Source organism: Peromyscus leucopus, chromosome 3 (genome assembly GCF_004664715.2).
Source record: "Peromyscus leucopus breed LL Stock chromosome 3, UCI_PerLeu_2.1, whole genome shotgun sequence".
In the NCBI taxonomy this organism is placed as follows: domain Eukaryota; kingdom Metazoa; phylum Chordata; class Mammalia; order Rodentia; family Cricetidae; genus Peromyscus; species Peromyscus leucopus.
Genome location: NC_051065.1, coordinates 76,407,119 through 76,420,912, shown reverse-complemented (window position 1 = coordinate 76,420,912; position 13,794 = coordinate 76,407,119). Strand labels below are relative to the sequence as shown.

Here is a 13,794-nt window from a genome sequence, read left to right as displayed (position 1 = left end):
AATTTAGAGATACTCTGATTACTTTTAAAAGAAAATCATAATATGAATAGATAAAAGAGATTATAAAATAAATGGACAATTTATGTACTTTTCTGTTGTCAATAGCAAAGAAAATGGAAGAGGTGGTGGAGACACTCAGTGTTATGAGGTGAGTAGCTAACAAAAGTGTAACTGGTGGAACTTTGCTCTTGTTCTTGAGTGTGCTTCTGAAATGTCACTAGTCTGTAGATGAGAGCCAATAAAGTCACTGACAGGACTGTGATTATGAAGGAGGGTAGATTGTTTTACTTCTTGTAAAAATTGTAATAGACAGTGATTCTTCTCTGGGTTTTCTACTAAAAAACAAAAACAAAAACAAAAACAAAACAATGACTAGTTTGATGTTTCTATGACTTGATGCATCTTTTAAGCGTATGAAACACATAGGTAGTGAGTTTCAACTCATCTGTCACAAGTATTGCCTCATTAGTTTTCAAATGAACATAAATTCAGATTAAGTTACTTACTGGGGTTCCTTTTGTTTCAGATTAAGTAAAAAACAGAATGAAAACTCTACCTCCCTGGTGTCTATATCCCCAAGTTTCGTTCATTTTCCTGTCCTTGCATATGTCGTCTTGGTGGCACCATCCTGACTCAAGGACTCATTTCCTCCTGTGCCCATTTCTGGTTCAGTTTAGTGCCTGAATTTTAAATTTATATATGTATATCTTCTCCTCCTGAATGCTTCCAGATCCAGTGTCAATTTTAGTGTTTATGGGGAAAATTAAAGCTTTTCTCAAAATATTATTAAATGTAAATATACTAATAATATTGAAAGAACAGTCTCTGTAGCTGAGTAGTTCTTAATACTTGCTGAGGACTGGCCTAATTTATTAATGGAGTTGTTCAACATGTTCAACAATGTCTATTAAATTCTGTATATTAAATCCATATATTCTGTGCTGGGAATAGGCATTTAACTGCAGCTAGAGTTACTGCCCCCAGAGAGCTTTGAGTCTAGCAGAATCTAAAAGCTGGACCAGATGGAAGTGAGTGGTGTAGCTGAGTGGCAGAGTATGTATCTAGCAAGTACAGTGTTCTAGACTTGATCTCTACCAGAAAAAAAAACAAAAACAAAAACAAAAAAACAAAACAAAAACCCCAAGGAATCTTTAGCATCTTTCTCCTTAGAAAAGTACACACTCACATGAAACCACTGTAAATTAATGAAAACTTCCCCAGTAATGCTGTAGATTTCTTATATTTCTTCTACTCAGGTCTTGTCATGTACGCTTTTTCATCAACCTAGATAGAGAGCTGGACATGGTGCCCCATGCCTGTAATCCCAGCGCCCAGGAGGCTAAGGCAGGAAGGATGACAGCTACATCACAAGACTGTCTCCCCCAAAATAACCTAGGTGGAGACTGCATCATCTTCTTTGAATTCAAGCTTCTGCTCCTGTGATAATTCCCTTATATCTTATTTCCAACTCAAATATCCACAGGACCAAAGCAAGAGGCCGAGGTGCTTGCCTTGTCACTAGGGATTGTGTCAAAGAGCATGTTCCTTCTTTTCCCTGCCATCTTCCTTGACTCACAGAACGCCCTTTGACATTAAAGCATGCTGACTTCCTGGAGAGGTCTTCTGTCCTGTGATAAAGTGTAGAAGAGCAGTCTTGTCAATGAACTTCATGATAGTAAATCACAATCCCAAATGGCATTCAAATTCACAGTGGCCTATGTCTCTGGGTCGCAGCACAATCTTGGGACAGATCTTAAGTTCTTCTCCTGAGTGCCAGGTCCTCTTCTTACATGTGCCATGCATATGTAGCATCAATCAGCAACTGGCTCCCTGCTAGTACTCTGTAAACATTCGCTATTAATAAACATCATTGTCATGATCACTTCGGATAGGAGAAGAAATTAAATGGTGAGTGAAAAATTGAGGCTAAGCTCTATTGGTCATCCTCATCATAGCCGCACCAATGAAGAAAAAGACACTAATTCACACAATTGGAAATAATATCTATTTTGATGGGATGTTTTACTACTGTTTATTAAAGAATGGGAGATTTGTTTTCCATTTTAAATGTTCTTTCCCTTGTTTTGGTATGCTATGATTTCATCATATACATCACTTCCTAAAACTTCTGGAACAACAGTAGTCTTTCTATCCTGGAAATGAAAAGTCTACACTTTGTTCACCCTTTCTAGAATTTTGATTAACTATTATTTATTTTGTTTCAAGTCTCCTTTAGCATCAAACTGATGCTAAAGAATTTGCCAGAATTTGTATGCCTACAACGAATTCATTTTGAAATTTCATTTTCCAGTAAAATGATTTTGTTCCCACTGACATTGGCCTTTAAGAGTCTTTGAGGTCAGGTGGTGGTGGTGCATGCCTTCCATCCCAGCACTGGGGAGGCAGAAGCAGGCATATCTCAGAGATCAAGGTCAATCTGGTCTGCACAGTGAGTTCCAAGACAGCCAGGGCTACACAAAGAAACCTTGTCTAGAAAAGCAAACAAACAAACAAACAACAAAGTCTTTGTGAAAACTGTCAGCTGTCTATGGGGTTGGAGAGGTGTTTTTGTGACTAGAGTTCTGTCAGATGAGGGACAGTGACCCTCAGCCTCAAAGCTGCTCCTTATTGTAGGGACAGACAAGCAGACAGAGACTTCTAAGTGTGCCTCTTAATGTCAAAATGCAGGCATAACAGTGATTTTGTTTTTTTTCATATATCAATTGGCAGCTTTAAGCATACCTTGTACCAAAGCCTGTATTGAGAACGATCATAACCTTGTACCTTTATTGCATGTCTTTAAATTTTTATTTTAATTATGCAACTAAACTTATCCAAGAGGAGGGTCTCTGAGAGTCCCGGAAAAGTGCTGATCACCAGGAGTTACTCATTCCTTTCTCCTGAGGGTTGAATTAGACTTTATTTAATGACACACAATTTAAAAAAAAATAGTTGAGTCACTTCAAAATGCTACAAATGAAAGTAGGGTTTCTTGGGGCAGATATTGGAGAGGTTGGCACTTTAATAAAATATCTTCCGTGGGCTGAATGAATAGAGGTAACTTAAGAGGTGGCGAGTGTTTTATGACACATGGAGCCTAAAGTGTTTGTTCTTTCTGAAACTCATTGAAAAGCACAGGTATCTGGAAGAGAAAGCATCCTTACCGCTCTTCTAAAACGTATACCTGAGATACATTTTTAGACTTGTTCTTACTATGGAAGTGCCCTACACGTTGAAGCCTTCTGGAAGCTAAGCATTTCTCTTTAAAGGTTTAGTTTTATTGTTTTAATTATATGTCTGCATGTGACATGCCTGTGAGTGCAGATGCCCATGGAGGCCAGAGGCATCAGATCTCCCCAGAGCTGGAATTATAGACAGTTCTGAACTGCCTGATGAGCTGGGAACTGAACTTGAGGTCTCTGTAAGAGTAATAAGCACTCTTGCCCTAGAGTTGGGTCCTGATCCCACTGCCAGGGGGCCCCCTAGGACATGAGAGGACTTTTTGGAGCCCACTGCCTATGGTGGGACACCTTACATAGCCTTGGTGCAGGGGAGGGTGCTTGGACCTACCTCAGCTAAGCACATCAGGTTCTGCTGACTCCCACCCCTTGCTCTGGAGGAGGTGGGAATAGAGGGTAGAATGGGGAGGAAGTCTGAAGGGTGGGAGGAGGGAGGGGAGGGGATCTTTGGTTGGCATGTAAAATGAATAGAAAATTTCTTAATAACAAAAAAGTACATTTAAAAAAAAAAGAGTAATAAGGACTCTTAATCACCGAGCCCTCTCTCCAGCCCCAAGCTAAACAATTTTCTATTGTGAAAATGTTACAGTTCATATAAAACCTGAAATAGTCAAACAATAAACTTATAATGAGTCTCTGCTGTGGAAGTAAGAGGAGCAAAAAATTATTAACTGTATGAAGAGCATTGCATTATCTGAAAGAGATAATTTTATTCCAGAATTCTAGGTCAATAAAATGTTAAATTCTTTCAAGACATTTTTATGTTCTTTATGCCTTCTAAGCCCACTGATTAAGAGTGATTAGAAGCATACTTTTGATAACAAACAGAACATTCATCATAGAAGCCTATTTCCCTTTTTTTCCCTCCTGCTTCAAAAAAGTAAGTAAATAAAAGAAGGAAAAGAAAAAGCAGAGAAAGGAAGAAGTTGAGGCTTGCCACACAAGACAGAGCGTTGCTTGTCCCACCAACCATCTCAAGTCCAAGCTCTCACTGACCCTGAGAAATGGGACAATCAGTGCTCACCACAAGCCCCTGGAGCTTGTGGCCGATGAGAACCTTGGGGATGTGTTATGTCTACACTCCTTTATTATCGGCCAAACAGTGACTGCTGGTGGTTTCCCGTGTCCAGTTAAGACTGGCTTTTCCTGGGAAAGCTGCATTGTCCAGCAGCCTCTAGTGTTGTTGTTCCTCATCCTGCTAAGTCCTCAGCTACGTCCCCAAATCCTGTCCAGGGAAAGAGAGGGCATGACACATAAATGCTGTCATTGGAAGCCAAGGAAGGGGGCAGAGCAGAGCAAACAGGATAGGTTCGAGTCTCAACAGTGAGACCGAAAGCCTTAAGTTAATGGCCTGGACCTGCATATGGAATGGGGAAAGGAGTGAATGGGGAAAGGAGTAGGGGAGAAACAGAAATCTCTTTACCTTACTGGGGGTAATCTGTTTGTATATGTTTTCCCTTTGTTCCTCACAACAACCCTAAGATGCAAAGTCCAGTGTCACAGAAGGGAAGGGAAGGCCAGAGACGCTGGCTCACAGGTCTTGACAAAGCTAAGCTGCTATTTACACTCTTAGGTCTCTGCCTCCAGAAGCCATCCTGATCTGCCTACTATACTGGATCCTCTACGAGCCCTCCATGATTCCATTAAGCAAAGATTCGTTGTGTATTCATGTGAGGCAGCATTTTGAAGTTCAGTGTGCTTCACATCATAGCATGAAGTATTTCTGAGTTGAAACATGTGCCATTGACTTATTTTTAATTTAACTGAAGATACTTGATGTGTAAATAACAAAAATCTAAACCAAAACTATTTTGGTGTTTGAGACTGTCCTTGACATTGTTAACCCAAATGATCAAGGGGAAGAAACAGATAAGCAAATAGGCAGTATTTGCTGTGTCTATGATGAGCATTCCTAGAGAGTATGGCCTGCCTGACAAGGGGCCTCCGCCAAGGTACCTACGGGAAGGAAGAGCAGTTTAACTTCTTGCACATGGCTACAGAGCCTGAGCAGCCCCTGAGTAGCAACCTGCCATCATTGCCCCCCTCTTGTGCAGTTGCCAATTGGGCAACCCTAGGCCAGGAGAGCACCTGAGCCTTATAGATCAATGAGCCAGAATTAGGACTCAGGCTGCTAAGACCAGAGGACAAGTGAAACAACAACCTCAGGGGTGGATCAGAGTCCAGCAAGACACAGCCATGCTGTGCATGCATCCCACTGAAACAGAGCATGCTTGCTGCACTAGTGTGTCCATGATTTCCTAAGCTGGGATAGGAGTACGGAAGAGGGATGTGTGCACCCCCGTCCCAAGAATCAGCTTCAGTTAACGGAGGTCTCTCTATGCAGGATGTCCTACTCCACACTGAATGGTGCCCACCCTGGCGGCCTGTCCTTACTGGATTTCAGATGCAGTGACTGCTTGCTATTTGTAAACCACATAGAAAACAGCAAGGCCTCATTGAGCAAAGCTCCATATGCTCACTTTCTCCTTCCTGAAATGCTCTTCCCAGTGACAGCCCATTTCCTCACTTCCTTCACACCTCTGCCTAGGTCTCATTGTAGAAAAGAGGCCATCTCTGTCCACTCAATATAAAATAAGACATCTCATCCACTGTCGATCATACTCATCTTTCCTTCTTTTATCCCCATCGACCTAATGATGTCTTTATTTTTAAAACTTTTAATGACTTACTTATTTTTATTGTATGGGTAAGGGTATTTTGGCCTGCACGGATGTCTGTGTATTATGTGTGTGAAGTAGGTGTGGAAGCCAGCCGGAGTTCAGATCCCCTTGAACTGGAGTTACAGACAGTGGGAGCCACCACGTAGATACTGAGAATGGAACCTGGGCCCTTTGCGAGAGCGACAGGGCTCTTAACCACTGAGTCACGCAGCACCATTGGACACTCAATTATGCTGTGCTTAGCACAGCATATGGGGTCTGCCAGCCTTGCCTCTGCTTCTGGCACTTGGGTCGTCTGCCTGCCCCTTCTTGACCTTGGGGCTGGCCACCTCGGAACTCCTTCTCTCACCCTGGCCAGGGCGTTCCTCCATGCTTTGCTGGCTTTCTTACTAGCCCACCTCTTCCTTCTATGTGACGTGTCCTCTTCTACGGCCTTTCCACCCACCTCTGTTGCCTGAGTCAACTGCTGCTGATGATGATCAACGGCAAACACACTGATGGCTCTGTTTGCTGATTTTTTTTTCATGATGCTTAAGTGTGTCCCATCTTTCGATATAGCGTGTTTTACCTAAAATCCTGTCACACACACACTGTGTCTCCTAGTCCCCTCGCTAGCAGTTTGAGGGCCTGGTGTTTTACTTGTTGGTCTTTGCATGGTGGCTTATAACAACAGAAAGAATGGTGGCTTCTGTCTGGCTGTTCTCTTTTTTCTGTTGTTGGCTATTAGATTAGGCTTTGATTAGAACCTCTTAGGTTGTCCCAGAACTTTACAAGGTTATTTACTGTATACACATTCCATTCCTCTGTTTTACACATTTATAGTCATACAAACTCACATGTTTACACACAACTTTTGACTGATTGTCCCTAAAACATCTAAAAGCTGGGTACCAGATTGATGCCTTCAGCCTTGGTCCACTTAGGCTAAACTCAAGGAACAAATGGTTTCTGTAATGTGGCTGTTTCCTAATGGACAGATAACATGCTCAGAATGCCCTAGAGTGTAAGGTTGCCATGGTGTCTTCACGTGATGCTGCTACTCACCTCGACCTCACTGAAGTTTTGTTCTGTTCCCAGTGTGAAGAAAATGCCAGTCTTCACTCAGTAGAAACAGAATAGTACAAAAGCACTGAGTATTCCCCCGGTGATCTCAAAGTGGGTCGGAGAGCTGCTAAAAGGAACTGAAAGTCTTAAATAGCACTTTATTTTAAGAATAACAACATCTCCTACATTAGTGAATTCACTTATGATTTCCAGATGTTCTTGGGTTTTTTTTTTCAATTAATAATAGGATAACTAAAAATAAATGTTCACTTACCCCAAAGAAAATATTTTGTGCAGATCTGTGCTACTGGGAAAAGTACATTTTTGAGTAAAACGATTTAAGCACAGTCGTTTATGGTTTTATGAAGGCAGGAAGAGACAGAACAGCTCCATTTACAATATGCCAGGAGAACAAGGTAAACCAAGACAATGTTGATGCAAAAGAATTAATTTAAGTGCTAGTTTAAACATACACACAGAAGCATTCAGCATAAATATCTGCCTTTTAGGAAAGGTTCCCCTCCTAGCCAGGTGTCCATGCTGCCTATGGCAGAGCCAAATGTAGCTTTAAGGTACATGAATAATTAGAAAAACAACTGACCGTTACATGTTTGTCAGTTATAAATTACAAATCACCGACTTGCCAGCTCTGACTTTTTTTTCCCTGGGAGGGGAAGATTGTTCTCCCTGTAACCTTGGCTTGTTTTCAGGGTCTATTCCTCCCTGCTAGCCGAGATGAAACACCAAACCCGAGCCATTTGAATTTGCGCAACAATACTTTAATACCCAGAGCGCCTCCATAAATAGTCTGTTCTCCCCACACTCCAGAGAGAACAGCCCCATTGAATCGACCTAAGCCTGAGGGCTCAGAGGAGTGTGGTGCCCCCAGCTTCTGCCCCTGTCCTTGCAGGAATGTTTACCTAAGAGGCAGAGACACTGCTTGCCAGACACACCATGTTGCTGCCACAGCCTTAGCAACCGGAGCCAGGTTTTTGTTGTTGTTTACCATCTGGTGGGCCATGCTCCTTTAAGAAACATAAACTCCTTTCTCCTCCTTCATGGCCTCAGTCAGTAATCATTCACGACCTGTCAGCTGCCTGAAGTCATCTGGAGGAGCAGCCTAAGGAAATCATCTTGCCTCTCCCCCACGAGAAGAAAAGTTAAAGGCTGGCAGATGGACAGTGGCTTTCTTCGTGAGAGTAGCCAGATAGTGCCCACGGGGCATCTAAGCCCGGGTTTTATTTCTGCAATGGAAGTGTTAGCAGCTGTGGCTGGGGAGGTTACTTTCAGAAGGCGTGGAATCGCTGCAAATGTTTTTGCATTTTGGTGAACAGTAGCTATTGGGGGACATTGTGCTGTTATTGCAGAGCCCCACAATGAAGATTCAGGAGCATCCCAGTATATCTGACACCAAACAACAGAGGAATCAAGATGCCGATGATCAGCAAGAGAGCTTTGTCCCTGAAATGCCCCCGTTGGATCTGACAGCGTTGTGTGATGAGAAGAACTGGGAAGGTAAGTGATCCTCTGCCATTTGGATTGTTTGGCACTAAAGAAAATCAATATAAGTCCATGCAAGGTGTGTGACTGCATGCCTGTGAGGACGAGAGTAAGAGCTATGCATGCAGAAGAAACTGGGTTTCTATAAAGAAATAACCGAAAATCCTTTACCAGGCAGCCCAGGAACAGGCTGTGTTTAGTGTTGCCTAGGGTAGTTGCAGTACAGGAAAGGAAGACAGGCATGCTCTTTGTCCTGGTGGCACCTTGCAGTATATTTTTAACCCACCAAGCATGCTGCCCCTGCTTGTGGTATGTCCCAGAAAGCCGGCCACCCACTACCTCATCCACCACCCCCACGCCTCAGCTGCCCCCCTGCTACCTACCAGTCACCCCGCTACATCACTCACTTCCTGCAGTACACCTTCCAAGTTGTCAAGGAAGATGATTTTCCTTCTCTTTTCTTCTATCTTTTAACATATGCATTAAAAAAAAAAAACAATCAGGTTAATACACACTAATGAGAACACTGAATGCTGAAAACATAGTTTTAGATTTTTTTTTCCCCCAGAGACGTCTGGTGAAAACATCAGAAATTTACTTTGAGGAAGAAGTTAGCTTTATCAAAACTCTGTCAGAGAGGGCCGGACAGCAGTTCCAATCAAGGTGCCTTCTTTATCCCTCTGTCTACACTCAAACCCATGTCCGCGCTCGATAGAGTGACTTTCTGAAGGCCACCATGACTTAGCAGAGGGTCACGACTATGAAAATCAGCCCGGCTAGTGCTGGTGTGCCCTGCCCGCTATCCAGACCCACCCCTCTGTTTCCACCCAATGATCAAAGTCCGTCTGAAAAGCCCACATGTGAAAAGTTGACCTAGTTGTCGTCCTGGCCTGCGGGGCTTTGTGAAAGACTGTTTTATTTTCATTTTCCCTCCTGTAATCTAAGAAACCCGTTCTGGATACTTTCACGTAGTTAGGCAGCAGATCTGAAATTTTGTCACATCATCCCAGCTCAAAATATTCAGAGAACAAAAGAGGGCACGGTTGACTTGCTTCATGTCATATTAAATTTAAGTGATCTATGTCTGGATATCAGTTGGTTTATCGTTCATTTCTGCCCACTTTGAAATAATCATGTGTCTTTTTAATCTATAAATTCACAACAACCTGCCTTCTCTACCCGCAAGAGTCTCAGAGTGCTCACTGTTGCCCACATAATAGCAAAAGCAAAAATAAATAAATGAGTTTGAGTTTCAGTGATACAGCCTATCTTATAGATTTTAAATAATAAGAAGAAATTGGAGCCAAAATTCAAATGAGCTGCAGCTGCTTCCTGCCCCTCCCCTGAAATGGACTGAACTTGGTTTGATTATTTCTCTTGGTTAATCATAAATTCAAATTTCTCTCTCTACATACATAACCTAAAATAAAGCTGAACACGCGTTCCAGAGTGGTTGAAAGTCAATTTAGAGTTTCTTAGAAACCATTCTATTACTTTAAAGAATTATTCTGCAGAGAATAAAAATATGGAGGAACCAGCATCTTCCTTAGAAGGCTGAGCAGGATGTTTTCTAAAAGGTTATTGGGAAAATGCGCTTTACAGGCTGTTTGGAGCACGAGACTTTGGCTTCATGCAAATTGTCGCGACTATTCTTTTTTCCCATTACATTGGCGTTTGTTGTTGAACTTCTACACCTTTCAAATCTACAGGGATTTATTTTTCAAGGTCATTTTGGCTGTTTGTTTATTGCTCTCAGTAACCTTTTTAAAATGACCTATTTTAATTTCCAAATAGCTTTATACCAGGAACATGGCCGTAAGTATAGTCAAAATAAAGGAACCAAATACGTAAAGCTAGATAAAATGATAACGATAAATTCGGTGGCTAGAAAGTCATCTTGTTTATAGCTTCAGTGATGCATGAGAAGGTGTTTTTCTAGTGGCAAGCAGCTTGACACTGGTTTAAGTTGTGCACACAAAAGCAAGGCAGCAAAATGCGGAGATGGAAGCAATAATCACCGGACTGCACAAACCCATGGCCACACTGAGCCTCCAACAGCCCCAAAGTCACTGTGTGGAGGGACACTCTGTGTTTGCGAGCCTGCTCGCTGGCCCGTGTCATTGGTCACAGTCTGGTGTGTAGCCAGGAAGGGTCAGCTGATTTAGGGTGGCCTGAATGGGTGTGGTTGGAGCAGCGTGTGTCTGGGAAATAATGCTCTCCAAGTTCTTAAGCTTAGGAATCCAGGGAACAATGAAAGAGATTGAAACAGTAAGTAGATTCCATAGTCTCCAGAGTGGAACCCTTGAGAGGTGAACATAGGGCCCATCTCATCCCGCTTGCTGGCCTGTAATCAACTGTGCCTTCATATTTTAAGACACATTATGTAATCTACCATGCCATTATTCTTTTTGGTGTCAGGGTTTCAAGTCTTCAAAAGTTAAGTGGATACACAAATCAAAGGCACTGTTCTAATGCTGAAAGGTAATTAGGACTGTGTAATTAAAATGTTACTAAGTCCCATGCATGCAGATTTGTATGAGATTTAAACATATAACTGTACTTTATTTGCCCTGAAATTAGGTGTAAAGAGCACTTTGACCTGAGAATGGTAGCTCACACTTGTGATCCCAAAGTGGGGAGACTGAGGCAGCAGAATCACCACAACTTTGAGGCTAGCCTGTGCTACACAATGAGACCCTATAGCACAGGCTGGCCTTGAATTCAAGTTCCTCCCACGTCAGCCTTCCACATGCTGGGATTACAGGTGTTGACCACCACAAATAGCTAATAGGACATTTTTTAAAGGTCACAAAACACTTAGTTTTTCTCACTTATTACTTACAATGGACAACAATTTTGGAGAGAAATTCTCTGTAAGTGTCATAAAAAGAGGCTGGCAAGATGGCTTAGTGGGTAAGGGCACTTGTCACCAAGTCTGATGACCTGAGTTCAGGCCCTAGAACTTACATTGTGGAAGTAGAAAACCAAGTCCCCAAAGTTGTCCTCTGTCTTCCACATATACACCACAGTACACACAAACACAATCAATCAATCAATTCATCCATGTTAAAAAAAAAAGTATTTTGGAAGAATCATGGAGAAGCAAGCGATCTTAGAAGATCTCCAGCTGAACCCTTCCATTGTACAATTAAGAAAGCTGAGCATCTCCTAACTTCTCGCTCATGCCCAAACAATACTAATCAGGCATCCCATCAAATAAAGCAGATAAGAACCAAATTCTTGGGTCAAATCCTGGCTCTGCTGCTTGATCAGCTCTGTGGGCAAATTAGAAAATCTGTCTCCATTTTGCCTTGATTCCATTGTCCTTAACTAGGTGTAACAACAACAGCAATGATTAAATGAGCTAATACCTGCTGTCTTCCACATCCTATGGGTACCATGTAAATATTACTGCATTTCTCTTCCACAAATATCTCTAAAATATACTTTTGAGGGGAAATTCAGCCAATATTTTGTATGAAATTCTCAAAGAATTAATTATTTTTCAAAGAAGCAAAATCAATAATACTAAGCAGGTCCTCATGTATTTGCCAAGTGCTGCCCATTCACACTAACCTCCATTCCTTTCTTTGTAGTAAGCCAGACCCTGGCCTGGGAAATGCTGCACTTGAAGAGAGAGCAGCTGGGCACCTGGCAGGGTCTTGGTGATAGCTGTCTCTGAGGCATGTGAGGAACGGAAGACAGGCAGGGTGATGCATTAGTAACTGATTAAGAAACTATGTGAAGCAGGGCAGCGGTGGCACACCCCTTTAATCCCAGCACTCGGGAGGCAGAGGCAGGCAGATCTCTGTGAGTATGAGGACAGTCTGGTCTCCAGAGTGAATTCCAAGACAGCCAAGGCTACACAGAGAAACCATGTCTGGAAAAAAACAAGCAAGCAGAAAAAACTATGTGTAAATGGGTAAACCCCTAGGTCAGTCCCTCAAAGAGCGTTGTTCCTATTGGTTGAAGTCATCGGCCCTATTCTGTCCAATAATTTAAGCAGACCAGTTGAGGACCTGCTTCTTAACTTTGCAGATAGAAACAAAACAGATGCTTGAGCCTTAAAAAAAAAAAAAAATCAAATCTGGCCATGACACAGCTGACTGCTGAGGTTCCTTATAAATCTGGTAGTGAAAGACGTTTTGAACAATTTAGTAAGACTACCATTGTTCTAAGGTAATGGGACACTAAAAAGAATTTATGAAAGTAATCCCTCCATTGTGACCTCTGTCTTTCCATGTCTGAGATGTACAAGCACCTCTTTGAACAGCTAAAAGGAGAGTTATGACATTGTGCCAAACAATAATGGCTCTAAATAACATAGTTGGAAAAAGAAGCGTGGAAAATATCATCTCCCTTAATTTCATCCAGATTCCTTATAAGTAAGTCATTCCAATCACCAGTTTCTTTTATATAGACAATGGCTCCAGCCAGATAACAGAGTGCAGCTGTCTCGATGCCCTGCTCCAGCATTGCTCGGAGGTGAAGTCCTTCCTCTCATGAGTTCTTTCCCCCGATGCCCCTGTGGACTGCAGTATCTGAATTAAGACTCCTCAGAACCCATTCTTATCACTTAGATAGCAGGAACACAGCTTTTATATTTGTTATTTCTGATGACCTCCTATGATGTCAAATGACCTGAATTAGTTTTTTAATAATAAAAAAAAAAAAGAGTCTAGAGTTCATTGTGAGTGTACTGAAGGGAGTTTTATTTGAAAATGAAAATGTGCTCACTTTATGGCCTGCTGTGGGAGAAGAGTCAAGTGTGAAGCCTTGCATCTTTTCTCTTGTCCCTTTGAATACATTTGCAATATCCTTGTTTCAATGCTCTAGAGTTACTAAATCTAAAATACTTGTCAAGCAGCCATTAGAAATGGCTGGTGGTGCATCCTCAAAACTGGCTCTCTACAAAGCAATGAAACTGCATATACTATGCTTCACGCTATTTAAAGAAGTTGCCTGGTTGCCTAGTTGGGTGAATATTAGCAAATGTTAGCTAGAATATTTCAGACTAAAATGTGGAACTGGCTGTATTGACTCTTTAGTATATGTGATTCATGCTACATGTCAGTTTGTGACTTTCTGAAATGAGATCCTTTAAATTTGAGACTGTATAGAAAGGAGAAAAGGGGGACACTCACATAAGTGTTCCATGTCGCAGGAGCGGGGAACTCTCCACTTCTGTTCCACCTGCAGACCAATGATGCGACAGTCCTCTATTTTGTTAAAGCTGAAATTCATAATAACTTTACATCTCTAATCTTTCAATAATGGATTCATCTACCCTACCTATGTGCTTCAGTGGGAAAATGTCACAATTTCCTCAG

At 41.9% G+C, this 13,794-nt stretch overlaps 1 protein-coding gene across 2 annotated transcripts in view; it reads left to right on the top strand.

Annotated features, from left to right (window-relative positions):
- Fam13a (family with sequence similarity 13 member A) overlaps positions 1-13,794 on the top strand; it is a 92,986-nt gene that overhangs the window by 53,226 nt on the left and 25,966 nt on the right. For both annotated transcript variants that reach the window (XM_028895265.2, XM_028895264.2), the window contains 2 exons: positions 106-148; positions 8,332-8,479. In XM_028895265.2, coding sequence (XP_028751098.1) covers positions 106-148; positions 8,332-8,479 — 191 coding nt within the window. The remainder of the gene's footprint in view (positions 1-105; positions 149-8,331; positions 8,480-13,794) is intronic.